Raw genomic sequence first — 27,681 nt, forward strand, 5'->3', positions numbered from 1 at the left:
CTTCCTCTGCCTCCCCTCTCTGCCTTGCCCTTCACTGGCTCCCCTTCCCCTACAGAATTCTTTTCAAACTCCTCACCACCACTTACAAGGCTCTCTCCCACTCTACTGCCCCCTATATCTCTAACCTCCTCTCCATTCCCGCTCCCTGTGCTCGGCCAATGACCGTCGCCTCTCCTCCACTCTGATCACCTCTTCCCATTCCAGAATCCAGGACTTTTCCCACGCAGCCCCCCTTCACTGGAATGACCTCCCTCGCTCCATCCGCCTCTCTCCCACTCTGTGCTCCTTCAAACGTGCACTCAAAACTCACCTCTTTCTCAAAGCCTACCACCCATCCACTTAACCCCTATCTCCTCCGCTCATTCTCCCCTCTCTCCCATTGCCTCAACCGGCTCCTCTTGTGCCTGGTCTGTCAACCCTCCCTTAGGATGTAAGCTCGAATGAGCAGGGCCCTCTTCCCTCCTGTCTCCTTACCCGTTCTTCTGCTCCGTGTCTATTGCATCTGCCTGCCTGGAATCTCTGAAGTATTGATACTTTTTGTTTATTCTTCTGTACTGTTATACCCTGTATAGTCTACTGTTTGTACTATGTGCGGCGCTGCGGAAACCTTGTGGCGCCTAACAAATAAATGATAATAATAATAATGGTACTTAGTAGTAGTAATCAAATATAATGCATGGTTCCAGAATGTTAATCTATCATAAATTTCCTCCGGAACTCTATGATCAGCCACTATGATACAGTCACCAGAGGTGCCCCCAATGTGTAAGGTACAAAAATGCTGTTTCAGTAAGGAGTTAAATGGGAGAGACCTCTGAATACTTATAACTTTGAGGGTTAATCATTCTATTGCTTACCATGTTTATATGCAATTTTTTTTAGAGACCACTGCTTGATTTGGCAGTCAGTCCCATTGTGCTAAGGGGAATCAAGGGGTTTCCAGTTCTTTTAGCCATTCCTGTCCCCAATTAAGCCCATCAAATGCTTTGGACTGGAAACCCAACACTCATGTCATGTATAAAAGTACCAGCCTGAAGTAATCAGGGTGGTGTTGGAGTCAGGGCTAGCTGGAGGTTATGTATCTTGATGGACTGATTCAATGCATGGGAGCACGACAGAGCCATTTCAAATGCAGGCATAAATGGCGCAAGTCTGTAAGATTCTGAGCAGATGTGGACCTGCCAATAGCAGATTGATACCTGGGGCTAGATTTACTAAGCTGCGGGTTTGAAAAAGTGGGGATGTTGCCTATAGCAACCAATCAGATTCTAGCTGTCATTTTGTAGAAGGTACTAAACAAATGACAGCTAGAATCTGATTGGTTGCTATAGGCAACATCCCCACTTTTTCAAACCCGCAGCTTAGTAAATCTAGCCCCTGGTCTTAATTGTCACATTACTTGGGAGCAGTACCAAATGCAAACCCACCAGCCGTGGGTTTAAATGACGCCACAACCAAGATGAAGTCTTCATTTTGTTGTTTGTGTGTGCCACTGAGTACATTATATTTTTGTTTTAACAGAGTAAATGATGTACAGTGAAACTTTTTAAGTTCCAAAATAAAATATTGTTATCGATGGCCAGAATGGATTACATTAAGCCCTTTTATATCACCATCGGCTCCATTGCAGGCTTTTAGTGCAGTTGGAAGATTACCGCGCATGCAGGGCAAAATGAGCTATTAATGATCATTTACTAGCCACGTTACCATTTTCAGCCAGCAGGTGAAAAAAAAAGTAATTTTCTGTCCATACACGCTGCTAGTTCACAAAAATATATGGCCAGCTATAGATTGTTTGATTAAAATATGTTGTATGTTCCACTAAAACTAATATACAGGGTAGCATATTATAGAGCTACCGATAACAGTCACAAATATGTGTACAAGTTTCAGGGCTTATCAGAATGAAATATGTTTAAGATGCAGTGATCATGTGGGTAGACATTTTTGTAGATTTTCTATTAGAAACCCAATTACAGGGCGCAGTCAGCTATTTTAATCCACCTTCTGCAGTAAATGGCTGATAACTGAATAAAAGCTTAAACTAAGCTGCATAGCAGATGTAAGTAAATACAATGCGAGACATCTCAAGTTTTGTCATGACATGAGTCATTTGACATACAGCATATTAAATAGCTAATAATAGTATCCAATAAGTACAGTTTAGGTTTAGAGATTCTTAAACCCACAAAATAGTAAAGGAATAATGTCTAAGTGTGATACTTTTTAAAAGTAATTGCTAAAATAATTGGATCACTATGCATAAGTGTATAAGAACAGAATACATAAACACAACTAATAACACCCAAAAATAAAGTTCACGCACATACAAAATTTAATTACTGCACCAATTAATCATAATCCGCTGGGAACCTGCCAGTTCCAGACAAATGAAATCGAAATGTTTTCTTTAAGTGATTTTCTCTGCATTCTCAAACTTTCTGGTATCCTATTTAGAGCATTCTTTATGATATGCAAAAGATTTAATTAAAAGGTTGAATCTTAATAGAACAATTTAACAAAGAGGTGTGTGTGGGCAAGTTTAAGCTCCGTCATTGAGAAAGGCCCATCAAAGATGTGGGAGATGTTTGAACAGAAGTGCATAAATTCTAAACAACCATTTATTGCATGCTAGATATAGTATTTGATGAGTAGAGAGAGAGGCTGCTATGTGGGGAACGTGGTTTTATTCATTATTTGTGGACCATAGAACATATTGTAGTCTAGTTAGGTTCTCCAACTTTTGTGAAATACAGATTAGTTGCTGTTTCATGACGTTTTCTCAGGACAGACATTTTTCTGCAATTTAAGTGAGGAGTGCAAGTGTTCTGTCTATCCAGATGCCAGACTTTCATCAATGGTCCATGTAACAATTGCAGTGCTTTCTGGCAATTTTACATACTGTGGGCTATTCTGTTTCCAGCTTCTGAGCAGTCCAGAGTGATAGCTGTATTCGATCCTGTGCAGCTATATAGACGTTTCTAGATTGTTATTTAGGCTAAGTATTGCTTTGTTACAAATGGCCATTACCTCATCATTACTGCCAGAGCTACATTGAAGTTTTAGTGTTCTGCTGACACTGTTTATTACAGCTGGGTGTGTAATGCTTCTCCCTAGTTACAGATAAGGTGACTAATTGTCATGCACAGAAGCCAACGTTTAAAATGATTGGGGGTGTTTAATTTTCCCCTCCCCATATGACTGAACAATACCATGCATAGACTTGGTTAGTGCAGCAGCAGGGAGAACGATACCTGCCTGATTGCATCATGCAAACTGTGAAGTTTGGTGGAGGATAATGGTATGTGCCTGTTTTTCAGGATTTGGGCTAGGCCCCTTATCTCCAGTGAAGGGCAATCTTAATGCTTCAGCATACCAAGTTATTTTGGACAATGCTATACTTCCAACTTTGTGCCACCAGTTTGGGAAAGGCCCTGTTCTATTCCAACATAACTGTGCCCCATTGCACAAAGCAAGGACTAAAAAGACATGGTTTGAGATCAGTGTGGAAGAACTTGACTAGCCCGCACAGAGCCCTGACCTCAAACCCATCGAACACCTTTGGGATGAACTGGAACAGATTGTGAGCCACGCCTTCTCGTCCAACATCAGTGCCTGACCTTATAAATACTCTACAGTATGAATGGGCACAAATTCCCACAGAAACACTCCAACATCTTGTGGAAAGCCTTCCAAGAGGAGTGGAAGCTGTTATCACTGCAAGAGGGGGACCAACTCCAAATTAAAGTATATATACATGAAAACAATGTCATTACAGTCCCTGTTGGTGTAATGGTCAAGCGTCCGAATACTTTTGTCCGTATAGTGTATATCTGTCTTCAGGTACCCGGGAGGTTCCATGGGATGGAGCTGACCAAAGTGGGCAATCTTTTTAAAATGGATTGAAGAGGTTGATGTTTGTTTGCTTTTTGTCCAGAGAGACAGTAAGGTTGTAAGTTGGTATGATTAGTTTGCAGCTGTTAGCATTGCAGTCTCGCAGCTCTGTGGTCATGGTACGATTTCAACTAATCTGTGTGGATTGTGTATATTCTTCAGGTGCTTTGGTTTCCTCCCACAGTCCAAAGACATAGTACTGTGTGTGTGTGTGTGTGTGTGTGTGTGTGTGTGTGTATATCATCGTCAACGTTTATTTATATAGTGCTAGCAAATTCCGTAGCGCTTTACAATTGGGAGCAAACACAGTAGTCAACAATACTGGGTAAAACAGACAAAGATGTAAGAGGGCCCTGCTTGCAAGCTTACAATCTATAGATGTATATATGAAGTGTGTATGGTAGGGAATTCGACTGTAATATCCAATGGGGCATTGACTGATGTGAATAATTACTTATTCTTTGAAGAGCGCTTTGTAATATGATCGCCGTTATATAAATAAACAATAATAATTGTTCCCAGTCTGGTTCTAAACACAACTATCCTGAAGAAGCACTCAACGCTTTTCAGGCATAAAGTTTGGGACAGAATAGGAGCTAATAGAGCAAACAATGGAAGCATTTAGATGGATATCCAACATGATACGTATTTCTTGTTCCAATACAACATTCTGTCACGCTTTATTGCGTCATGAACTGAAGATGCTATTGAATCTTCAGTTAGTGGAGCGAGAGAGTTTTCTCTCCACCTGGATAAATATTCTCGAGGCAATGTATATTTTTTCTTTCTTGGATAAGATTATTTCTGCTCAGTGAATGCCTGTTCATATCTTATAATAGGTAATAGTAAAGGTAACAATCTAAATGATGAGACTACTGTGCTTATCGTAATAGGCAAACTTCATGTTGTGCACTGTAACTAGTGTGGTTTAAAAAGGATTCTTTTGATGTATATATTTTGTGGTTAAGGAAATTTTGTGTATTATTCCATTCTTATTTTATTCTGAAATTAATTCCAGATATTTATTGTGAGGCATTATGCAGCTGAATGTGCTGTGCATCACTGCAGAGAGTACTCCTGGGGGTATATTTACTAAACTGCAGGTTTGAAAAAGTGGAGCTGTTGAAATATAGCAACCAATCAGATTCTAGTTATCCTTTTATTTAGTGCATTCTACAAAATGACAGCTAGAATCTGATTGGTTGCTATAGGCAACATCTCCACTTTTTCAAAACTGCAGTTTAGTAAATATACCCTCTGGAGCGAATGCAGGTACATCATTGTACTGAAGCACTGCATTGTGCAGCACGTGTGGGGTTGTTGTAATAGGCAAGATATAAGGTTCAATAATGTTTACTATGTGAGTAGTGTACACAGGCCAAACATTTTCCATAGTGATTAATGGAGGTAATATAAAAAATATACCTGTACAATCTGATTTATTTTATATACTTTTTTGAGTGTGTGTGAGTATTATAATTGAAAAGATGTTTCATACTTAAAATGGCTTTTAATTTAAATTAATGTAATAGAAAAACGTTATTTGTGAAACAAAATATTATGCAGACAATTGTACCCTAGTAAACAACCCTTTAATCTCCTTTCACACAAGTAGATAGATGATGTACAGTAGGGAAATTCCGCTTCAGTTTGGGAAGTTTCCACTTTCTGATTCAATCACTTGAAACCATCTGGAGTGTTATATTAAAGAGAGAAAGTAGGCTGTGCTTGTCAGTGCCTGATCAGCAGAAGCGTAATACATTCAGCAGCCTTGCAAAGGATTTAGCAAGTGTTTCACTTGGCCTGAGGATCATTATACGGGAAGAAGGGCAATTTGTATTGTTCTATAATTTAAGGATTCCTTAATTCACTGCAGGTAACTTTGTATGCAAATGGCTTGCTATGATGACTTTGAAAATGCACATTTTCTTGTTCTGTTTCTTATTTAAATCTTCACATTGGTCATGTGTCTTTAGTGCTTGAATGTGGGCATAAGTTGTGACTTTAATCTTAGTTCATATCTATTCCAGGGATCATTACTTAATTTTTCTGTTTGACAGAACTACAGCAACAGCTTTCTTAAAATCAAGCTGCTTCAAAAATTGTTTCCTAACAAAACCATAAAATGTAATGAATTGTAGGCTAAGATATGCAAGTTGTTCCGTGTATCTTCATGTAGGCATCCAAAGCTGCTGGTATATTGCACTGATACAGTATTTTACCAGCCGGGTGGTATTAAGAAGTAGCCGTGGGGGCAGTGTAATACTTTGCATTAATATTGAAAAATGTTGGAGGTTATTGCCCACCACACTTGCCAGGCTGGTCAGTGGTCTAATACACACTGCTGACTATATAGTGCTCACATAGTGCCTGTTAAAATAGGAGAAACAATGGTTTATTCTATTAAAAACAAGTAAAAGCAGCCAGGTGGAGCACCCAGGAATTAGTTGGTAGGGGAGAACACTGGTGTATCCACCTTTTTTTATTCAGCTGTTTTGAACGTATTCGCTCTAATCAATTCAAGATATGAAATTATGGTTTAAAAACATACTATGGGTGTTTCTTTGTTCTGTGAAGAGAGAGCATAAATGGGGGGATAGCACAAGACATTTTGCAAACAAAATGATTTGTTATATGCGGATTGCCCTTTATAAGAGATCTTTTTTATAATATAATATAACGTGTTACCTGCTATAATCAAAAAGTACGATTCAGCTGATTAGTGTCCCATATGTTTGCATTTTCCCAGTGAGTAGTTCAGCATTTATATCTACCCACTGGGGGGGGATAAAAACACATGGCTTATGCATTTCATGATATGTCACCACTTTGTAGTTGGGGATATGTGGGGTTACACTAAGTCTGTACTACCTGAAGGCATCCACGTTAATCTAAATTTGCTCTTTTTATTTTAAGTGGCAAGGACGATGTTGACCTCGATGCCCTTGCTGCAGAAATAGAGGGAGCTGGAGCCTCCAAAGAGCAAAAGAGTAAAGGGAAGAAGAAGAAAGACAAGAAGAGACAAGATTTTGAGTAAGTACCTAAGCTACAAATGTAGGGCTGTGTCAGGTGGGCATTTTGGAACTATTTTATAGTGGTTCCTGAAAGTGAATGGGCAACAGTTTTCCTTTTCAGCCACAGAAATTCCACCGACAAAGTGCCAATCTCACTCTGTTCTTGCAAAGAAGGGATATTGCAGTTTACACTTCTAATAACTGATGTTAGCAGTGGTAATCGTAAAAACGGTTACCACAACGACGATACCATGAAACAAAAACGGTTAGCCCAAAAAACTACATGAATATACACAGACTTGACTACAAAGCGACGCTGCAGATTTACGAGGGGTTGATGATGCTGACCGCGAAAAATTCCAATGAAAGACCTCTCCGGCACTTGACTTCCATGTAACTGAACAGTGCGACCTAGGTAACTGTTCATTTAAAGTGGCAATGTCGGGACCCTGCAGGTTGTGTTTCATAAAAGTCTGTGTATATTCATGTAGTTTTTTGGGCTAATCAGTGTTTCTTTCTAGGTATCGTCGTTGTTGTGGTACTCGAAAAATCGTACCCAACCCGATGTTAGTAGTTATTTATTTTTTTTCTGTGTCTATGGATTAATAACTTGTCACAGTATAGAAATAGTTTTTAAATAAAATGTAAATTGTGTATTTTATGATAGGTTTCATTTAAAGAACTTCACTAAAATGCATTCCCTCCTCCACTCCCTATATCCTTTTTCAGAACATGATTTTCAAATAGTCATCATTTTCCTGCTATATTATAGTTTAAATACAGCATGCATGCTCTTTACATAGGACTGTTTATTTGCCTGAAATTCTGCCATTGTTGATTAAGTGAATTTGAAACCTTAAACCTGCCAAATTGGCTTTCACCCACATAGGAGCTATGTCTGTTATATTTCACTCTATACCTCTAAATTCTTGCACTAAGTCACTACTTAAGTACAGCATTTACACTTATCCTTTAGTTCTGCAGATATTCTGATAAGGCAGCAAAACATTAGTCTGATCGTCTAGTGAGGTATGGCAGAGGTGCTCTTCAATACCTCATGTCTATCATAATTTCATCTATATTTTATATATACTATTTATGTCCAATAAAATGTATACAAAAGTAAATACAATGTTTAGAAGAGTAGGGGGAACGTGTTATTTATATACAGGAAATATCACAAAGGGAGATAAATATCCTCATGCTAATTTGTGATTCGAAGCTGAGCAGATGGCAGTTTTATTCACGGCCCCTAAGAAAAGTGTAGCACAGTGCGTCAGTCAGTCTTGCATAGTTACCTTTCAGTGGCAACCTGCATTTAAATATCCAGTCTGGCAGGTAACTCGAATGTAGAAGGCAAAGTTTTTGTGAATATGCACATTAGTATTGTAGCAACATGTGTATTGTAGTTTTCTTCTGTTGCAATTGGCGCGTTTGTACGTCAAATCCACTCCACAAATACACTCTTTCAAAGCTCTCTTCTCTGTCTGATTGGCTTAAATATTCTGTAGTAGCATTTTCTGCTCACCTCTGTCTTGAGGTATGTGTATATTATAAATAATGATTTAAACAAGCCAATAGTATTGATCTAGATTTATATTGTAAGCAGTGTGTTCTTTAATTGGAAGTGTATTGTGCACAACTGCCAAACTAACATCATAAGGATCTTTATTTCCCGTTGTGATATTTTCAGCACTGTCTCTTTTTTTCTTTGTTTTACATTTTATTTATTTATGTAGGTATAACGCCTAACAGGCGGCAACTGAATATTTGGAAGGGGAGATAATCTGTTTTCAGGGTGTTCTTTAGCTCATGGAGATTTTCTTTCAGTTTTTCTTAATTCAAGCTATTAAAATGCAACCATTGTCTTATTAACTATTAATGAATGCTTATTTGTAGTGAAGATGATATTTTAAAAGAACTGGAGGAACTGTCCTTAGACGCTCCAGGAGGGAAAGCCAATAAAGACTTGGTACCAAAGGTAGGTTTGTTTTATTTATGTTTTTATAAAAGATTATTTGTACAATAGGGTACGGCATATGAAAGTTACACACATCCAACATTTTTAATAAAGTGAACAAACTAAAGAAAAAAATAGATGGTCAAATAGCAGACAATACATATGAAACAATTATTGCCAATAAAGTTCAATAATTGAAAAAAAATGATAGGATGTATAATAAAGAAAAAAATAGCATTTTTTTAGTTGTAAATACATGGTTTATTATAAGATTCTTATAAATTACATGATATGGCCATTTTCAATATTTGTGTGGTTAGATAAATGCATATGACTATTTAAATGCAAGCACAATCATGCTGCTCTAAAAGTGTATAATTATGAAAAAACTGACATCCCAGATTCAGTATTAGTGTAAGTGAGGTAGTTGTGGATGGGTTTTATAGATTCATGCAAAATAAATGTACAGAATACATAAACACATTAAATCATTTACTAAATGTGTCTGGATCTCAGATTGCTTGGCTTTGCATGTCAAATAGAGTATGGTAGCAGATGTGTGTTTGTCGGGCAGATGACAGAGTTGGGAGAGGCTCGGGCATTGATTTGGCTATGTTAGAAACACTTGTATTTATATGTATAAAAAGCAGTGCTGTTAATTAGATTATTTTTTATTTTAGAAAGCAGAAGTAGAAGACTCGGAAGTTTTCCCATTGCAACAGGAGAAGAAAAAGAAAGTACAAAAGAGCAAGAAAGCCACTTTTGAGGACAATGAAGACAATAGTGATGAAATGGAAAGCAAGAACACAAAATCCAGAAAAGAAAAGCCCAAAAATCTGTCTGAGAGTGATGATGATGATGACAATGATGATAGCTTTAATAAGACATCTAAAAAAGGAAAGGGCAAAGTTGAGCCCACCAATAAAAAACCTTCCATTACCGAAGAAACTAAGGATAATGTTAAGGAGAAAGCGGACGTTCCTGGAGATAGTGGTGAGGAGTCCGACGAGTTCAGCCATGGTAAGAAAGGCAAGAAGAAAGAGCAAAAGGCTAAGCCCATATCTAAAGTAGAAAGCGGAGATGAGGAAGGGGAGTTCAAAATGAAGACCGCTGCTCAGAAAAAAGCCGAAAAAAAGGAACGAGAGAAGAAGAAACGAGAGGAGGAAAAGTCCAAGCTGAAGAAACAGAAAGATAAAGAGGAGGCTGAAGGTGCCAAGAAAGAACCGGTTAAATCTCCTGTTCCTGACAAAATACCAGAGGATGTGGCTGCTCCAAAAAAACCTGGGGTGGAATTGGAGGCTGCGGCAGATGTGGATGGAGAAGGTATGTGTGCGGTTTGTGTGAAGGGAGGTCAGTTTGTTTGAAAACGCACAATAAACTTAGGCAATGTGTGGAATCCCATTTGTTTAACTACAAGTCATTATGAGTCCTGTGGAGGAGTGTAGTTGAACAAGAGAGCTGTCCATTACTTTAACATGCTAAACACATGCGTTGTTTAAAATGCTTGTCCTGGTATCAAGTTATAGAACAATTTTATCTCCTTCACAGCTACGATAATATGCAATGATTACATGCACTTTAAAGACATTTATTTGTCAAATGCTCTGCAGATGATGACGGTGACAAAAAGAAAAAAGATAAAAAGAAGAAAAAGGGAGAGAAGGAAGAGAAAGAGAAGAAAAAGAAGGGTCCCAGTTCAGCTACTGTAAAGGCCATGCAGGAAGCTCTGGCTAAAATGAAGGAGGAGGAGGAGCGGCTTAAAAGAGAAGAGGAAGAGCGGCTGACGAGATTGGAGGAGCTGGAAGCAAAGCGTTTGGAAGAGGTACTCCAGTGACGTTTTGGCTTTCCAAGTTGGAAAACGAGCGCTCGAAAAATATTAGCGTTAATACGGTAATTACTCGCTGAATTTCATCTCGCAGCTCAAATTCAGCGAGTAAACTACCGTATTAACGGTATTTACGCGCATGTTACCGTATTAATGGTAATATTTTTCGAGCGCTCGTTTTTCCGGGGATCTCGCTAACAATTGAATACGCCCCATAGTGTTCTAATCATTAATGTTCATAGGGGCGTATTCAATTGTTAGCGAGATCCCCGGAAAAACGAGCGCTCGAAAAATATTACCATTAATACGGTAATATGCGCGTAAATACCGTTAATACGGTAGTTTACTCGCTGAATTTGAGCTGCGAGATGAAATTCAGCGAGTAATTACCGTATTAACGCTAATATTTTTCTAGCGCTCGTTTTCCGGGGATCTCGCTAACAATTGAGTACGCCCCATAATGTTCTAATCAATTACATCAGTCCCTGCCCTGATGCAGTTTACCACAGGCATACCAATGCACATGCACTCACTAGAGAAATATAAACAGAAGCCAATTTACATCGCTGTAGATTTTTGTGCTGTTTGAGGAAACTGGAGCAGAGGAAAGCCAGACAAATACGGGAAAAACATAGCGACTCAACGCAGATTGCAGCATGTCGTGATTTCACTGCAATATATTTAATCTTTGTCAGGAACGGCTGGAGCAAGAACGGAAAGAAAAGAAGAAGCTGAAAGAGAAGGAAAGAAAAGAACGCTTGAAAAAAGAAGGGAAGCTGCTGACTAAAGCTCAGAAAGAAGCCCGGGCTCGGGCTGTGGCTACTCTGAAGGTCCTTCAAGCGCAGGGTGTGTATTGTTATGTTCAATTTTATTCACAAGTTAATAGGCTGGGAAGTTTTTACATTTCATAGGAAACTATACAACATAACTGTCCTCATCTTAAATATATACATAAAATATGTGTAGCATAGGAGCAATCGCATGGCAATTAAAATGTTAATGAATAGTGATCTCTAGCTCCATTCTTTGTTCTCAGTTTACAACAAACATTTGTTTTGCTTCTCAAGGTGTTGAAGTGCCATCTAAAGACTCCGTGCCAAAGAAAAAGCCGATTTATGAAGACAAAAAGAAAAAGAAGCCTCATCAGCAGACACAGAATAAGGAAGGTAAACTGGTCTCCATGGTTTCTCACTAGTGATTGTCAAAAAATAGTCCTATAAAATGAGCACAGAAATAAGAGCGGTACTGAATCGTTTGTACCTTTGTACTTATTTAGGCTTGTTCTTCGAGGTAGTTTTGTTTTATGACTGGTCATGTTCATTATTACATTTTCTTTAAATATGACTTCTGTACAGAACCCTAAACAATCCATAACTCTTTCAGAGCCGATGGAGGCCAGTTCTCCAGTTGATGAATTTGCCGACTCCCCAGTGCCAGAGAAGGAAGAGACCCTCATGTCTCCGGAACCCTCTGGTCAGTAAGATCACGTTTGCTGTTACTGAAGTCTGAATATCCAATACAATTCTTAGCTGAAGAAGGTTAAAGCAGAGTTGAATTTCTTCAATAGTCATCACTTGATGAATGATGAACTAAATGTTCATCTCTGGGTGATTTAACAAAAATTCCACCTATTCTGACTAGTACTCCTAAGTTCCATCATTAGTGAATGATGACCTACCTGCAGTTGTAGTTCAGTGCATACATACTTTTCAGACATATTAGTGCTGTGCCTGTGATGGTTTCAGTACTGGGCTCATACAGTTAGTACGGTACCACCCTTTTTATTCTTTATTAGGTTGCTACAAGGTAATCTTTATAATGCAGGATTTCCTATATCTGGCACACCGCCACTTCTCCTGCTGCCTTCATTGTAAAACTATGAAATTCCATTCACTTACATGTTCCATACCGCCATTTCTAAATTTCCACTTCAACCATTATGTGTATTTGTATGATTTTGTACACACACCACTTACTAAAGGGCATCAGCACACACCACTTTTTTTTTTTACTAGTTAATGTACTTGTGGTGTCCCTGCTCTTTGCTGAAATGAGCCTGTAGTGGCTGATTGACACCTGCATAGAGGATGCCACCTAAACCTTGCCGGGTTATGTAGGCATACTGGATGGTAGCAATGCCCGGTTCACTTCGGCTTAGTTGGCGCTGGAATGCTGCATGAGCAGGGAAGTTGTTTGTAATGGGTAAAAATAAAATTATGGTGCAGACATTCTTTATTATAAATACTGTTTACTGTAATTCAGACATGTTTGTGTTGTAGTTCTTTCACATGAGCCAGTGTTATATTTAGTCCTTTAATTGACACAAACAGAACAAAATGCCAGTTGTCCTCCTATTTCTTACCACAAAGGAGTTACTACCACTATAATCCAATTGCAGTAATTCAGAAAATTGTATTCTTCCATCTACAGTTGGAGCATGGTTCATTTAGAATAACTACCATAGAGAACAGACTCGTTGGTCAATAAATTAGACTTCCTATTCGAGGAATTGCCAACCTCCACAAAGTGTAAAGACACTAGGAAGCATTACTTTGGGAAAGGAGTACATTTCTCTAAGTATTTCTCTTTCATCCAGTCTGGGGGACACTGCTTTACCATGGGTTGTGGAGGGGAGCTGGGAGTTGGCACCTAACTAGTTAACTTTAGTGCTGGTGATAGACCCCTCCCCTCTACAATCCCCCTGCCTCTTCCTGTACAATCCAGTTTTTTTAGGTGCCCTGGAGTTGGGCAGCCTATTTGTTTAGTGCTTAGTTTAATGTTAAGAAATTTTATTTTTTTCTTTTACTTTTTACTTTTTTCAGGTGGCAGCGCTGGAGTGTGTTCTAATATAGAGAACACACTCACAGCTTGGCAGCGCAGGCATTCCCCTGTCAGCAGAGAGCCAGCGGTTCTCACTGACAGGGACTGAAGTACAAAGTGCCTGATTGAAGGGAGTGACAAGCGGTCTCATGGACCGCTGCACTCCTACAGCCTCCCCGTTAACCGGCGCTGCCATTACAGGCATAGAGCGCCGGTTATCGGATAATGAAAATGGCGGCGGCCATCTTGGATTTTGGCAGCAGCGCCGAGGAGAAGGGGGCTAAACCAAGATTCCCCCCTCAGACATAGGAGGGGGGCGTCGGAACGGTACCGCTGCGGAGACCTCTGTCCTGGGAAGAGGAACTAATAGAGGTCTCCACAAATCTGCCACCAAAAGCCGTTTTTCCTATGGATTTTCAAGCAGGAACATCGGCATCAGGGAAGAGGGGGCAGCTAAAACATAGAGTTCCCCCCCCTTCCTACAGAGAAAGAGAGAGATGGACTGTCCCAGGGTTCTGGCGCCAAAGCAGAAGCCCGGGAACAGGAACAGAGCTGAGGGAGAGCACAGACTGCTCTTGGACTTCTCCCTGTCTTGGTGGCCCTTGGGCTAAGTACAAGCTTATTTAAACACATATTCGTTGTTTTATTACTGGCTTAGCAGGTTTACATTATAGTCTCCTGCTAGCCTAAAATATTTATGGTGTTTAAAATATTCAAGTACAACTTTTTCAAAGACATTAGTTGATTACTTGTAATTTACTCTGTTCTTTTAATATTTTACTCTCTCTCTCTCTCTCTCTCTCTCTCTCTTCCTTTATCTCTATCTGTATATTCAGCTAGATTGATTTTGTGTGATTGGTGTGCCTTCCTTTATATAAAATGACAGATAAGGGAAAGGGCCCTATGGCAAAATATTTCACATGTTCTAAATGTCATGTAAAATTACCGTGTGGGCAGAAGGACCCTTTGGCGCTCTGCGCTGCATGCAAAGCAGGGGCCCCCTCTGTGCAAAGCCAGCAGGTTACAGCCCCTTCGTCTGAGGAACCGGCCTGGGTAACCTCCCTAACACAGTCGGTTACCTCCCTAGCCCAAATGGTTTTTCAATCAAATCAGTTGCTATCAACTGTGGCAACCTCGGTGGCTAGCAATACTAATACGCAGTCAGTCCCCCAGGCTTTCTCAGATGCCAGTGGATCGAGTTTGCCGGGAACTTCCACATCACAGGCTGACCCAGCCCCTGCTAATACAGACCCGGCTTGGTCTACAGCCTTTTTGAAGGGATTAAACAAGCTTAACCAGTTGCTAGATTCCTCTAATGCCCCGCCTGCTAAGAGAAGGAGGCTTAGAGAGGTAAATCCCCTTGTGGTCCTTTCAGATTCGGAGGAAGAGTCTGAGGAAGAGGGGGAAATCTATTCGGATGCTGACCATAGTCATTCCTCAGAGCAGGAAGTGTACCCTAGAAACCAATTTGTTAATGATTTGGTTTTAGCGGTTAGACAGGCGCTGGACTTCCCAGAGCCGGAGGAGGTTTCCCCCAGGGACAGAAGTCTGTTCAAAAAGGCCAAAAGAAAAACCAACCGTTTCCCTCTTTCTGCAGAACTCAGAGAGATTGCTGAAGGGGCTTGGAAACAACCCGAGAAAAGGTTTTTCATTCCCAAAAGGTTCACCTCTTTGTATCCTCTTCAGGAGGAAGAGGCGACTCGCTGGGAGAGTATTCCCAAGGTAGACATTCCTATTGCTCGCCTGGCTAAACATACTCTACTCCCAGCCCCGGGTTCAGCGTCTCTTCCAGACGCCAATGACCGTAAGGTAGAATCCCAGCTCAAATCAATATTTGCGGCTGCGGGTTCTGGCTTTAGACCCACATTTGCTTCAGCCTGGGTAGCAAAAGCCATGGAAGCATGGGCAGACCAGCTGGCAGAAGCTTTACAGGACTCCGAGCTCCTTCCCCTTGCTTTGCATTTAAAGGAAGCTTGGGGGTATCTCTATGAGGAGGCCCAGAATTCAGCGGCGGTTTCCTCTGCCATTCAGGCGGCCTCCATTTCAGCAAGGAGAACACTATGGCTGAAATCCTGGGAAGGTGATGCAGAGTCAAAGCGGTCCGTTGAAACCATCCCCTTTTCTGCAGCGGGCTTATTCGGTCCGGAATTGGATACCCTCATTTCCCAGGCTACGGGGGGCAAAAGCACTTCTTTGCCAGTATACGCTAACAGAAGCCGCGCTCAGAGGAATAGCTCCTTCCGACAGCCCTTTCGAGGGACCTCCTTCCAAAGGGGTCAGTCCTTCAGAGGAAGGCAATCTAATTCCCGAGGCTCCTCCTCTAGGGAAAGATCCTCGTTTACTTCCAAGCGCCAGGCCGCTAAGACCCAGGAAAAGCCTGCGTCCTGACGACCAACCTGTTCTACAGGGGGCGCCAGTGGGAGGACGTCTGTCCCTGTTTCAGAAACAGTGGACAGCGTCTTCCCAAGATCCTTGGATTCGGTAAATCATTTCAGAGGGGTACAGAATAGACCTATTGGGCCCGGCTCCACAGCGTTTCTTCCAGACCCCGCTACCTCAGGATCTTTTAAAAAGACGGGCTATACAGGATTGTGTTGCTTCTCTTTTACTCCAGCAGGTCATCTGCAGAGTGCCAGATGGGCAGAAAGGAAGGGTTTTTTATTCAAACCTGTTCCTAGTCAAGAAGCCGGACGGCTCCTTTCGGCCCATCCTAAACTTAAAGGGCCTCAATGTTCACTTAAGGGTGGACAAATTTCGGATGGAATCTCTGAGGTCAGTAATAAACGGCCTAGAGATAAATCAGTTCATGGCGTCCATAGATATAAAGGACGCTTATCTCCACATTCCTATCTGGATCCACCACCAGTCTCTCCTCAGATTCTCGGTAGGATCTGCTCACTATCAGTTTCGGGCCCTCCCCTTTGGCCTCTCAACTGCGCCAAGGGTCTTCACGAAGATTATGTCAGTTATGGCAGCATGTCTTCACCTGCAGGGAGTTCAGGTCGTTCCTTACTTGGACGACCTACTCGTCAAGGCTTCCTCAGAAGGTTGCCTGCGTTATCACCTGTCCCTCACCCAGGCAGTTCTCGAGGGCCACGGTTGGCTAATAAATTCAAAGAAATCCCAGTTAATCCCGTGTCAGCGCATGGTATTCCTGGGACTCATCATGGACACCAGGAGGCAAAGAGTGTTTCTCACAGCAGAGAAAATCTCCTCTATTCAGTCGGTAACCTCCCAGGTTTTGTCTTACCCCAGCCCCTCAATGCACTTGTGCATAAGGCTACTCGGAAAGATGGTGGCCTCTTTCGAGACCATTCCCTTTGGGCGAGCCCATTCTCGATGTTTCCAATGGGATCTGCTATCGAAGTGGTCAGGGTCACACCTACACCTGAAAAGTCAAAAGATCTCTCTATCTCAGAAAGCGAGAGAATCTCTTCAGTGGTGGATGTGTCCGCACAACATGAGCGTGGGAAAATCCTTCGCACAATGGTCATGGATCATAGCCACGACAGACGCCAGCCTGAAGGGTTGGGGGGCGGTAATCCTTCACCTCCGACTCCAGGGAATTTGGTCGCCTCAGGAATCAACTCTACCGATAAATGTTTTCGAATTGAAGGCCATTTTCTTGGCTCTCCGGGGAGCCCAGTCTTTTCTTCAGGGCCAACCGGTCAGAATTCAGTCCGACAATGCCACGGCCGTGGCATATGTCAACAGACAAGGAGGAACCAGGAGTGCAGCGGCTATGGAGATTGCAGCCCAAATATTTGTTTGGGCAGAGCAATATGTCCCAGCAATATCGGCGGTTTTCATTCCAGGAATAGAAAACTGGGAGGCGGACTATTTAAGTCGAAACCAGCTGATGCCGGGGGAGTGGTCTCTACACCCGGATGTCTTCCAGTCTCTGGTTCTCAGGTGGGGTCTTCCGGACATAGACCTCATGGTCTCCAGACACAACCGGAAGGTCCACAAGTTTTGCGCAAGGGCAAGGGATCCCTTAGCGGCGGCAGTGGACGTTTTGACGATGTCATGGGAATTCAGGTTGGGATACCTGTTTCCCCCAATTCCCATGCTTCCTCGAGTACTCAGACGAGTTCGGCAGGGCCTTCTGCCAGTAATTCTAGTCGCTCCCTCTTGGCCGCGCCGAGTGTGGTACGCAGACATCATATCTATGGCGGAAGGGCCGGGGTTCCGCCTTCCGTATCGAATCGACCTGCTTCTGCAAGGTCCATTCCATTTCCAGAATGTACCTCAGCTCAATTTAACGGCATGGCTGTTGAAGCCAGCCTCTGGAAGGCTAGAGGTTTTTCGCCCAGTGTAATTCAGACTCTGATGCGAGCCAGGAAGCCTGTTTCTTCTCGAATCTATCACCGGATTTGGAAGGCCTACATTAGATGGTGCGAAAATAGGATGTTCCACTCGTCCTCTTTTCAGCTTTCCCGTCTATTAGCCTTCCTTCAAAATGGCCTGGAAGCAGGCCTTAGGCTAGGTTCCCTAAAGGTCCAGGTTTCGGCACTTTCTGTATTTTTTCATAAAAAATTAGCCGAATTGCCAGACATTAGGACTTTTTTCCAGGGAGTTTTACATATCCAACCTCCCTATGTCCCTCCTACTGCTCCTTGGGATCTCAACATGGTCCTGGAGATGCTCAAGGGCCCCCCCTTTGAACCTTTGAGTAAGGCAGACCTAAAGTGGTTGACCTGGAAGGTCCTCTTTCTTTTGGCTATCGCTTCGGCTCGTAGAGTTTCCGAATTAGGAGCTCTGTCCTGTAGGGAACCATATTTGGTTTTCCACGAGGACAGAGCGGTGTTAAGAACTCTCCCTTCTTTCGTACCAAAAGTAGTGTCGGCTTTTCATCTCAACCAGGAAATTGTAGTTCCGGTTTTCTCATCTTCTAACCATACGGATCAGCAATCGATGGAAAAGTTAGATGTGGTTAGGGCTCTCCGCATTTATGTTAGGAGAACTTCCCAGATTAGACGTACAGACTCTCTATTTGTCCTTTATGACGCTAATAAGAGAGGCTGGCCAGCCTCAAAACAGTCCATTGCAAGATGGATTACGTCTACCATCAGACAAGCTTATATAAAGGCTAGCCGTCCTGTGCCGGAGAGCGTCACAGCCCATTCCACCAGATCGGTTGGGGCGTCTTGGGCAGCAAGGAATGGTGTTTCTGCGGACCAGCTTTGCAGGGCAGCCACTTGGTCCTCTGTCCATACGTTTACTAAATTTTATCAATTTAATGTCTTTGCATTAGCAGATGCAAATTTCGCTCGTAATGCTTTACGAGCGGGATTTTCAGAGTAGTCCCACCCTTTAGGGGCTGCTTTAGAACGTCCCCATGGTAAAGCAGTGTCCCCCAGACTGGATGAAAGAGAAAAGAGGATTTATGTACTTACGTTAAATCCGTTTCTCTGATTCCGTCTGGGGGACACTGCGATCCCTCCCTTCTGTTATTCTTCTGTGTGCTCTTGTTTGACTGCCCTTCTTTCTCCTGGGGCTTTTTAAAAACTAACTGGATTGTACAGGAAGAGGCAGGGGGATTGTAGAGGGGAGGGGTCTATCACCAGCACTAAAGTTAACTAGTTAGGTGCCAACTCCCAGCTCCCCTCCACAACCCATGGTAAAGCAGTGTCCCCCAGACGGAATCAGAGAAACGGATTTAACGTAAGTACATAAATCCTCTTTTTTTAAATAAAATTGTATTAATTACCCACAACATTAAAAACACTTGTTGCTTAGTAACTGAAGGCCATTTATACAGACAGATGATTTAATGTTGTTCTAATGATACACAAAACAGCAGCCACCCATAGAAGAATAAGGAACAAGCAAGTCCCACAAGTCTATAGTAGTTTAGAAAAAATGCTGTATCTTTAATAAATCATGGGGTGTCAGCGGACATATGGGACTTAGAAACTGACAGTCTGGTGGTAAATATCTGTGAGGAGTGAAACTGGCAGTTGAGTAATATCAAAGCAGAGGTATTGTATCTACAGTAAACAGGAGAGATTTTGTCAGGTCACAACTTTACCCAAGAGGTAAATATTTGTGTTTGTATAATTGAAACTGATCCATCACATTGTATTGGGAATATTTACCATTCACTTGTCCAAATTTATACTAGAGTCCTACTCCATGTTGTTTATTCATACGCTGATAGCGGCACAATAGTTCATGTGCTCTGTTTTCCACAAATACCCATTCCTATAGTCTGTTACACTGTACCCTGGTTTTAATCTTCATAAGATTTTAAAATAGGTGGAGTAAGGCTGGGTGCACACCACAGGATTTTCACCCGATCATCGCGCCAATCACTCGATAAGCGACAGTTCGGTCCGATTTTGCATTAGTGTGTGCGCTCCCACGATCATGTTTTATCGTTCCAAAGCACATTGTATCGTTTGATTTTATAACCGGACTAAAAATCTCTGTAAACGATGGAATGATGTTGTTCCAATTCTGTAGTGTGTGCACTCTCGATCAGGATCTCCATAGAGTTTACAGAGGCATGATCTTTCCAGCAGATGGTTATGACAGATGAAGAGCACAGATCTGAGGGAAAATCTTGTAAAACCTGTTTAGTGTGTACACATGAATCGGCATGCTGATCAGGACTTTCACATTCTAGATATCGCATAGGGAGACATTTTCTGTAGTGTGTAGCCAGCTAAAGGGTGGCACAATTAAGTGTATCCTACTCACTTTAGAAGACACTAGATTGCGCCATTAATTTAATGCTGTTCAGTCTTTAGTTATTAGCAGTATCTAGCAGGCTGATCTGTTTGTTTATTTTCCTAAATCTGAAGTGTTTCTTACAAACTTTACAGAGATGCTTTTTCCGGAAGAAATATTTGAGGATAGTGGTACAGATAAAGAAGGTATTAAGTTACCGTTTGATGCATGGTTTTATTTCCTTGCAAAGGTTTGGAATTTGTTTGCTGTGAGCTTCGCTTATAATAAAAATGTATTTAGTTTATAGCCTGATAGCCATTAGCTGTAATATTGTTGTTATGACGATTAGTTTATTGTTTTAAGGGGGATATTATTTTGATTTTGTTTAGGATTTGCTCCTTCTGCATTTTATTTTTATTTATTTTCAGCTGTAATACTATGTTATACAGATTACAGCACTAGCTACTTCAAGATGATTTTACAATATGCTGATTAAAAATTTATGGGGTTGAGCTTTTTCATTTTATTTATTTTTATAATGCTTTTAGCTCTTGTTTGTCTTGCCTGGTATGACTTGTTCCAATGCCTCTTCTCATAAACATATTGTATAAATTTATTGCCAGGCAACACAATCTGTATTCATAAATTAGCTTCCATGTGGCTCTGTGTATTAATATATTTATAGATGATACCTATTAATGGACTCTCATGGAGATTTTTTGGGGTGCGGTAAATGGGTAAAATACTAAGTATTTTGTAAATATAACTAAGACTTTTCTATATACTCCCTGTATTAGGGAGTGTATATATTGCCTGTCCTGAAACACCTGCCATCTTTGGTGGTTTGACTATAGTAAGTCCTCTGTGGCCTGTACCATGTTGTCTCTACACTACTCTATTTAAATTCCCTCATGTCAACAAGGTGGTGATGTGGAGTAGGGATCCAGCCATGGGGGTGTATTTACTATGCACCGTTGAGCTTTGTCTTTAATAAAAGTGCCATTTTAAAAAATGCCTTCAAAGTGCCGGGAAACCAAGCCACCACAATACTGTGAGGCGTTTGTATGTTCTCCCCGTTTTTGCGTGGGTTTCCTCCGTGTGCTCCGGTTTCCTCCCACACTCCAAAAACATACTGGTAGGTTAATTGGCTGCTAACAAATTGACCCTACTCTGTCCGGTCTGTCTGTCCGTCCTATGTGTATGTTAGGGAATTTAGACTGTAAGCCCCAACGGGGCAGGGACTGATGTGAGTGAGTTCTCTGTACAGCGCTGCGGAATTAGTGGCGCTATATAAATAAATGGGGATGCTGATGATGGTAAATACACCCCATAGACACAGAACTCACTACGGCCATCCCACCGAAGGTGGCAGGAGCTTCAGGACAGGTTAGTGCTTTACTACTACTGCTGGTCCTGTAATGCACATGTATTTAAAAATACATCTCTCTGCAGTACAACGGAACGCTTGATTTACTGAAATCATATATTTATTTATAAATGCTTATGTTACTTGACTTTTATAGGGCTGTAACATTTCTCATCTACGGCAGATAAACAATTGTTTCCGAACCAAATCATGATTCTTAGGGTAGCTGTAGTTTCTAATGGTTGCGCTGCCTTGCTGTACACAGATGACAAATGATTTGGTGCTAATTAACTGAATTTACGAAAACCATTTCCTGAAAAACATACACAAGTATAGCGAAAAATATAAAGATCTATATGTATATAAAGCATGAGCCAAGTTAATAGTCATGTTAAAACATAATTAAAAATTTTATTGTAGTAAAAAATTAAAATGTGTCTTGTATATTTAAACTTCTGCTAAAAGAAATAATCATATATTACAATATGTTAGATGAAAGTGGCATTATTATAAATCAATAAATGGATAATAGCCTAACTTATATATTTCTAGGTAGGTGATGTCCCTTTCTGCAAACAGCTGCCATGTGGCTCAAAATCATAGTGGCTCAGATCAGAAAATTTTGTTCCAAAGTATTTACTACTTTGGCAAAAGATATAGTAGATACTTCTGTTTAGGTTACTAACTGGTGAGACCTTTTCTTCTAAGATAGGCCATTGCCCCACGAATAGCTCGAGAATTTGGTAATTTTCTCTTTAGTTTAGCTATTAAATCTACCTGCTGTACACTAGTTTTACAAGGAATTACCTGAATTTATAACCATAAAACTTAATTTATAGCTCCTAATGATCAATATTTTAACCTAATGCTGTTTTGTGTTTTCCAGTGTTTTGAAATATTTTTTTTTTTTTTTTTTTTAAATCTATTAGAAAACAAAGAGGAGGCCGGTGTGGATGACTGGGAAGCTAGAATCAGCGATGAAGAAGGAGAGAAAGGTCTGTTTTTATAAAATGTATTTAGAGCTGTTTTCTATTTATATTGCATTATGTCTATATGTATATATACTGTTCTCTTTATCCTATTTACAGTATCTTGTTTAAACTTAAATTATTGAAATTAGTTTGTTGTGGACCATGCTAGTCCACATTGCTTATCTGTTGCTCAACCTGAGCAATATTCTTCCTCTTGCAGTGTAAACGCACATCGGAGCAGTCCGCTGTGTGAATATAGTCTCATTGTCCAGAGCACCATCACTCGCAGACATAGTGAAAACGGTTTCCGTCTGGCGCTAGAATAACTTTAGCGCACGTACCATCAATTTATTATGTTGTATGGAGACTGTTCATAAACTATTGTGGATATTCCCTTTCTCTTCAGAAACAAAAACTGTCCACATAGAAGTTCAAGAAAAAAATAATGAAGAGGAAGAGGATGATGAGGAGGATGAAGATGAGGACGATGATGCAGAAAGTGAGGAAGAGGATGATGAAGAAGGGGGGAGCAGTGATGATGAGAAGTCTTTGGAAGAAAAGCCAACAGAGTCTCATTCTGTTGGATCCAAACACGCAGAGAGAAAGGCCATCAAAGAGCATAGTTCAGAGTCGGAGACTGATTCTGACGATGATCGTACCAAAGAAGAGCGGGTGTACGATAACGCAAAAAGGCGAATTGAGGTATACATAATGGATGGCAAGTTCCCACTGTGTGTGTGTATGTAGTGTGTGTTTATATAGATATATATTAGTAATGATAATAATTTTAGTCATATGAACAAGGTCCTTAAGAATTATTGTGATCTTTGAAACATTTGCATGAAAACCAGAACCAGAAGCCGAGTGGATCAGCTAATATATAGGAAGTCCCTTCCCTTGTGCAAAAGCATTCAATCCGATGTGTCTTTATAAGATTATGGCCTGACTTGTAATATGACTTATAAAGATGATTTTATATGATGTATAGTAGACACATTTTTCCAATGAAATTGTGAAAAGTCAGGGTTATAGTAACCTTTATAGAGTACAGAAGTCACTGTTTAACTAGTGCAGTGACTCTTTCCATGAAATTTTAAGTTTACTATAGTGTAACACGAAAATCACTCTCTTTTTTTTTTTTTTCTCTCTTTTTCTAAAGAAACGGCGCATTGAGAATCAGAAAACTATAAACACACAGGTCCTACGTTCACCAGTTATATGTGTGCTCGGGCATGTAGATACTGGGAAGACAAAAATCCTCGACAAGGTAAATTTACTCTCTACTTTCCTCCATTGAAGTAAACCTAAACCTGTGAGAAAAAGATGTGGTGTAGAGGGACTTTGTTTACATCGCACCTTTAAAAAACAAAACAACCTTTAGTACTTGATCAACAGCATTATCCCCCACTGTGAGAGAACATCATAACCATGAAGAGTCTGATAAGTCTGTGATGGACTTACTATACAATATTCATCACTTTAACAATCAGGTTTACCTCCATGTGGAATCCTCTTTGGAGCATTATTAGTATAATGTAAATGTTCCTTACTGATGTTTGATTTCCGAGTTTCTCCACTTAACCCAAAAATGATGTTTAGAAATGTTGCATTTGCCGATGCAAGGCACAGGTTGACTTTTTAACCTCATATTTGCGGGGCAATCTTTTGCAATTTTACTAATCTCTATGTCCAGGGCATGTCAGGAAATATTGGTAGTGCAACAAATTACCTACTATATCTGCCAATAATGATTTCTAACCAGATGCAGTTGTATAACAAATTAGTGTCCCTTATAGCCCCTTCTTTAAAAGCATCAAACACCCAAGCATAGGACCATACATTTGTATCACTGTGCCATGCTATAAATATATGATGGCCTAAAACTGTGAGAGCTGTTCATCATTGCTTGGGTAATTCACATTTAAAAGAAGCACATTAGTCCCACATTTCTAATATTGACTCATAATGGACAGGTTATTTGCATCACATTTTTGCATGATTCATTTCTGTGTATTATCACTGCTAAACTGTATATATATGTATGTTCTTTGTGTAGTTGCGTCATACTCACGTACAAGATGGTGAAGCTGGAGGTATCACTCAGCAGATAGGAGCAACCAATGTCCCTTTTGATGCTGTCAAGGAACAAACTAAAATGATCAAAAGTGTAAGTTCCGTTGCTGGTTAAGGCTACGTTAGCAAATAACCCAATTCTAATGTGTGAAAACTGGGTGTAAAATGTGTGTACAGAACGTAGCATGCAAATGCTTGTCTAGCTGACTCGTGTAAGCTAAGAAATGGATGTTGTAGACTTAGAATTCTTTGTGCTAAAGTCTCATGATTGAGTCGGTGGTCTTTAATTCAGATTGACAGGGAGAACATAAAGATTCCAGGAATGCTGATCATCGATACTCCTGGTCATGAGTCCTTCAGGTATTTCTTCTTTCATCTTACAGTTGAGACTTAATGTATGTAGTGATTTGTAATCTATTTCCTTGTGGCTTTGATGATATGTGACTGCAATAAGGTCCTTCTTGGAATAGAAGATATCCATATGTCTATAGCTGACTTCTTTTTTAATATCCTGCATTATGGCACAGAACAAGAGAAAGATCAAACTATCTGTCTGGAAGTAAGATTGCTGCCCCTTTATTTGTGAATGTATGTATGTGGTTATGGAGGTACAATTTGCATTTATATGCGCACTTATGGAACCATTTTTCTTCTATCCACCCAGAAATCCTGATGTAGAATAAATAGTCTTTCTCTGATTCTGTGTGATAATTACTAGATGCTGGCTGTGAGCATCTACGATGAAAGAGCTGTACTGTTCCCAGCTGTGTCTTTTCCCATGATTTAGCTGTTTGTACACATGTATAGATCTTGTCATTACAAGGTTACAGGATGAACTATGGCAACTAAATGTTTTCCTCCCTAATCTGTAGTAACCTGAGGAACCGTGGAAGCTCGCTGTGCGACATTGCCATCCTCGTGGTGGATATCATGCATGGGTTAGAACCACAGACCATTGAATCTTTAAACTTACTGAAGAATAAGAAGTGTCCTTTTATCGTGGCTCTAAACAAAGTAAGACGCTTTCTGTTAATGCCATGTGTTTTTAACTGTTCAATATTATGAATTATGGGACAGTGGGGTGACATTGTGAAATAAACTTGCTCCTTTCAGATTGACAGGTTGTATGACTGGAAGAAAAGTCCAGAGACAGACGTCGCTGCCACGTTAAAGAAACAAAAGAAGAATACAAAAGATGAATTTGAAGAACGCACCAAGGCCATCATTGTTGAGTTTGCACAACAGGTAAAAACAAATAACTTGATATAATTGATTAAAAGTCAAGACCTTTTGCTTTATTTAAAAGCCAGCTTTGTTTTTACGATGTTTTGTCTTTTTAATAATTTTTTGGTTCATGTTTAATCTTTTCAGTTTGTGAGCACTTATAAATGAGAAACAATAAAGTACATCCAAACATGTTTTATTTATCTAGATTCAAAAACTGTGTATAACGTCTATTCACATACAGTGTTAGTACAAGTTTATATAGAAATATATTGATACGTTTTATACATTTATATCCACACTACAACTTGACTCCATATATAGACTGTAATTTTTTTAACTTTAAACAACCATGGGTTATCTAAATTGATAATGATGAACTTCCCCCTTGAATTGTGTATAATTCTTGTGTTTGCCATTACATTAAGGGCTTAAATGCAGCGTTGTTTCATGAAAATAAAGATCCCCGCACCTTTGTGTCTTTGGTTCCCACATCTGCCCATACTGGAGATGGCATGGGTAATCTGATCGCCCTACTTGTCGAGCTCACACAGACCATGCTTGCTAAGAGGCTGGCTCATTCAGAAGAGCTGAGAGCTCAAGTAATGGAGGTGAGGAAGAACTTTTACTTTTCTATCACTGGTAGAGTTTTAGTTATGTCCTTGCGTTCTTCTCTTTAGCTTATTTTCTCATTCCCCTAGGTAAAAGCTTTGCCCGGCATGGGTACAACAATTGATGTCATCTTAATCAATGGTCGGCTAAAAGAAGGGGATACAGTTATAGTGCCAGGTGTGGAAGGTCCAATTGTAACACAAATCCGAGGGCTTTTGCTACCTCCGCCAATGAAAGAATTAAGAGTAAAGGTAAAAGACTTACAAAGTCGATTTCACTATCATTTTTATTTATTTTCATGCAGATCATTCTAAGCAATCAGACATTTGGTTTTATTAGTCATAACTTGGACTAGTAACAAGGCCGTTATACTTACTGTGTATACGTTTGATGACTCAGTATGACTTGTTTCTCTTTCATCCAGTCTGGGGGACACTGCTTACCATGGGTTGTGGAGGGGAGCTTGAGAAGTTGGCACCTAACTAGTTAACTTTTAGTGCTGCCGACAGACCCCTCCCCTCTACAATCCCCCTGCCTCTTCCTCTTCCTGTCAGTTTTTTTTAGGTGCCCTTGAGAGTGGGCAGTGTTTTTTAGTGCTTAGTTTAAATTACAATATTATTTCATTCTTTTGAATTTTTTTTCACAGATGGCAGCGCTGGAGTGTGTTCTACTATAGAGAACACACTTACAGCAGAGCAGCGCAGGCATTCCCCTGTCAGATGAGAACCAGCGGTTCTCACTGACAGGGACAGAAGAAACAAGTGCCTGAATTGGGAGTGACAAGCGGTCTCACGGACCGCTGTCACTCCTGGAGCCTCCCCGATAACCGGCGCTGCCACTGCAGGCATAGAGCTCCGGTTATCGGACATTTCACATAACGACGGCCATCTTGGGTTTTGGCACAGGAGTGCTGCGGTGGCTGGAAAAGAAGGGGGCTATACCTGGATCCCCCCTCATGCATAGGAGGGGGCATCAGGTATTATCTGCTGCGGAGACCTCCCCTGGAGGTCTCCACTACTCTGCCTTAAATGCCTCTTATTTTTTATGGAAGAATCCCTAACAGAGGCAGCATTACTGAAGGGGGGAGCTAGGAAATAGAGTTCCCCCTCCTTCCAGAGAGAGAGAGATGGTCTATCCCGGTCTTCTGGCGCCAAGGAGAAGCCCGGGAAGAGAGAACTGATCTGAGGGAGCAGGCACCAGGTTACTGCTGTTGGATTTCTCCCCTGTTGAGCCAATGGGCTAAGTATCAG

General features: G+C 40.7%; 1 protein-coding gene across 2 annotated transcripts in view; it reads left to right on the plus strand.

The window, feature by feature from the left end:
• The window catches only part of EIF5B (eukaryotic translation initiation factor 5B), a 44,684-nt gene that overhangs the window by 5,605 nt on the left and 11,398 nt on the right, over window positions 1-27,681 (plus strand). The window contains exons 2-18 of one of the 2 annotated variants that reach the window (XM_075200155.1): window positions 6,811-6,927; window positions 8,808-8,889; window positions 9,549-10,191; window positions 10,479-10,690; window positions 11,389-11,539; window positions 11,761-11,859; window positions 12,077-12,166; window positions 20,341-20,391; window positions 22,481-22,546; window positions 22,929-23,224; window positions 23,682-23,789; window positions 24,579-24,689; window positions 24,888-24,955; window positions 25,468-25,609; window positions 25,709-25,840; window positions 26,248-26,430; window positions 26,521-26,682. In XM_075200155.1, the coding sequence (XP_075056256.1) occupies window positions 6,811-6,927; window positions 8,808-8,889; window positions 9,549-10,191; window positions 10,479-10,690; window positions 11,389-11,539; window positions 11,761-11,859; window positions 12,077-12,166; window positions 20,341-20,391; window positions 22,481-22,546; window positions 22,929-23,224; window positions 23,682-23,789; window positions 24,579-24,689; window positions 24,888-24,955; window positions 25,468-25,609; window positions 25,709-25,840; window positions 26,248-26,430; window positions 26,521-26,682 (2,713 nt within the window). The remainder of the gene's footprint in view (window positions 1-6,810; window positions 6,928-8,807; window positions 8,890-9,548; window positions 10,192-10,478; window positions 10,691-11,388; window positions 11,540-11,760; window positions 11,860-12,076; window positions 12,167-20,340; window positions 20,392-22,480; window positions 22,547-22,928; window positions 23,225-23,681; window positions 23,790-24,578; window positions 24,690-24,887; window positions 24,956-25,467; window positions 25,610-25,708; window positions 25,841-26,247; window positions 26,431-26,520; window positions 26,683-27,681) is intronic. The other variant, XM_075200156.1, reaches the window with a different exon arrangement.

This window comes from Mixophyes fleayi, chromosome 2 (genome assembly GCF_038048845.1).
Source record: "Mixophyes fleayi isolate aMixFle1 chromosome 2, aMixFle1.hap1, whole genome shotgun sequence".
In the NCBI taxonomy this organism is placed as follows: domain Eukaryota; kingdom Metazoa; phylum Chordata; class Amphibia; order Anura; family Limnodynastidae; genus Mixophyes; species Mixophyes fleayi.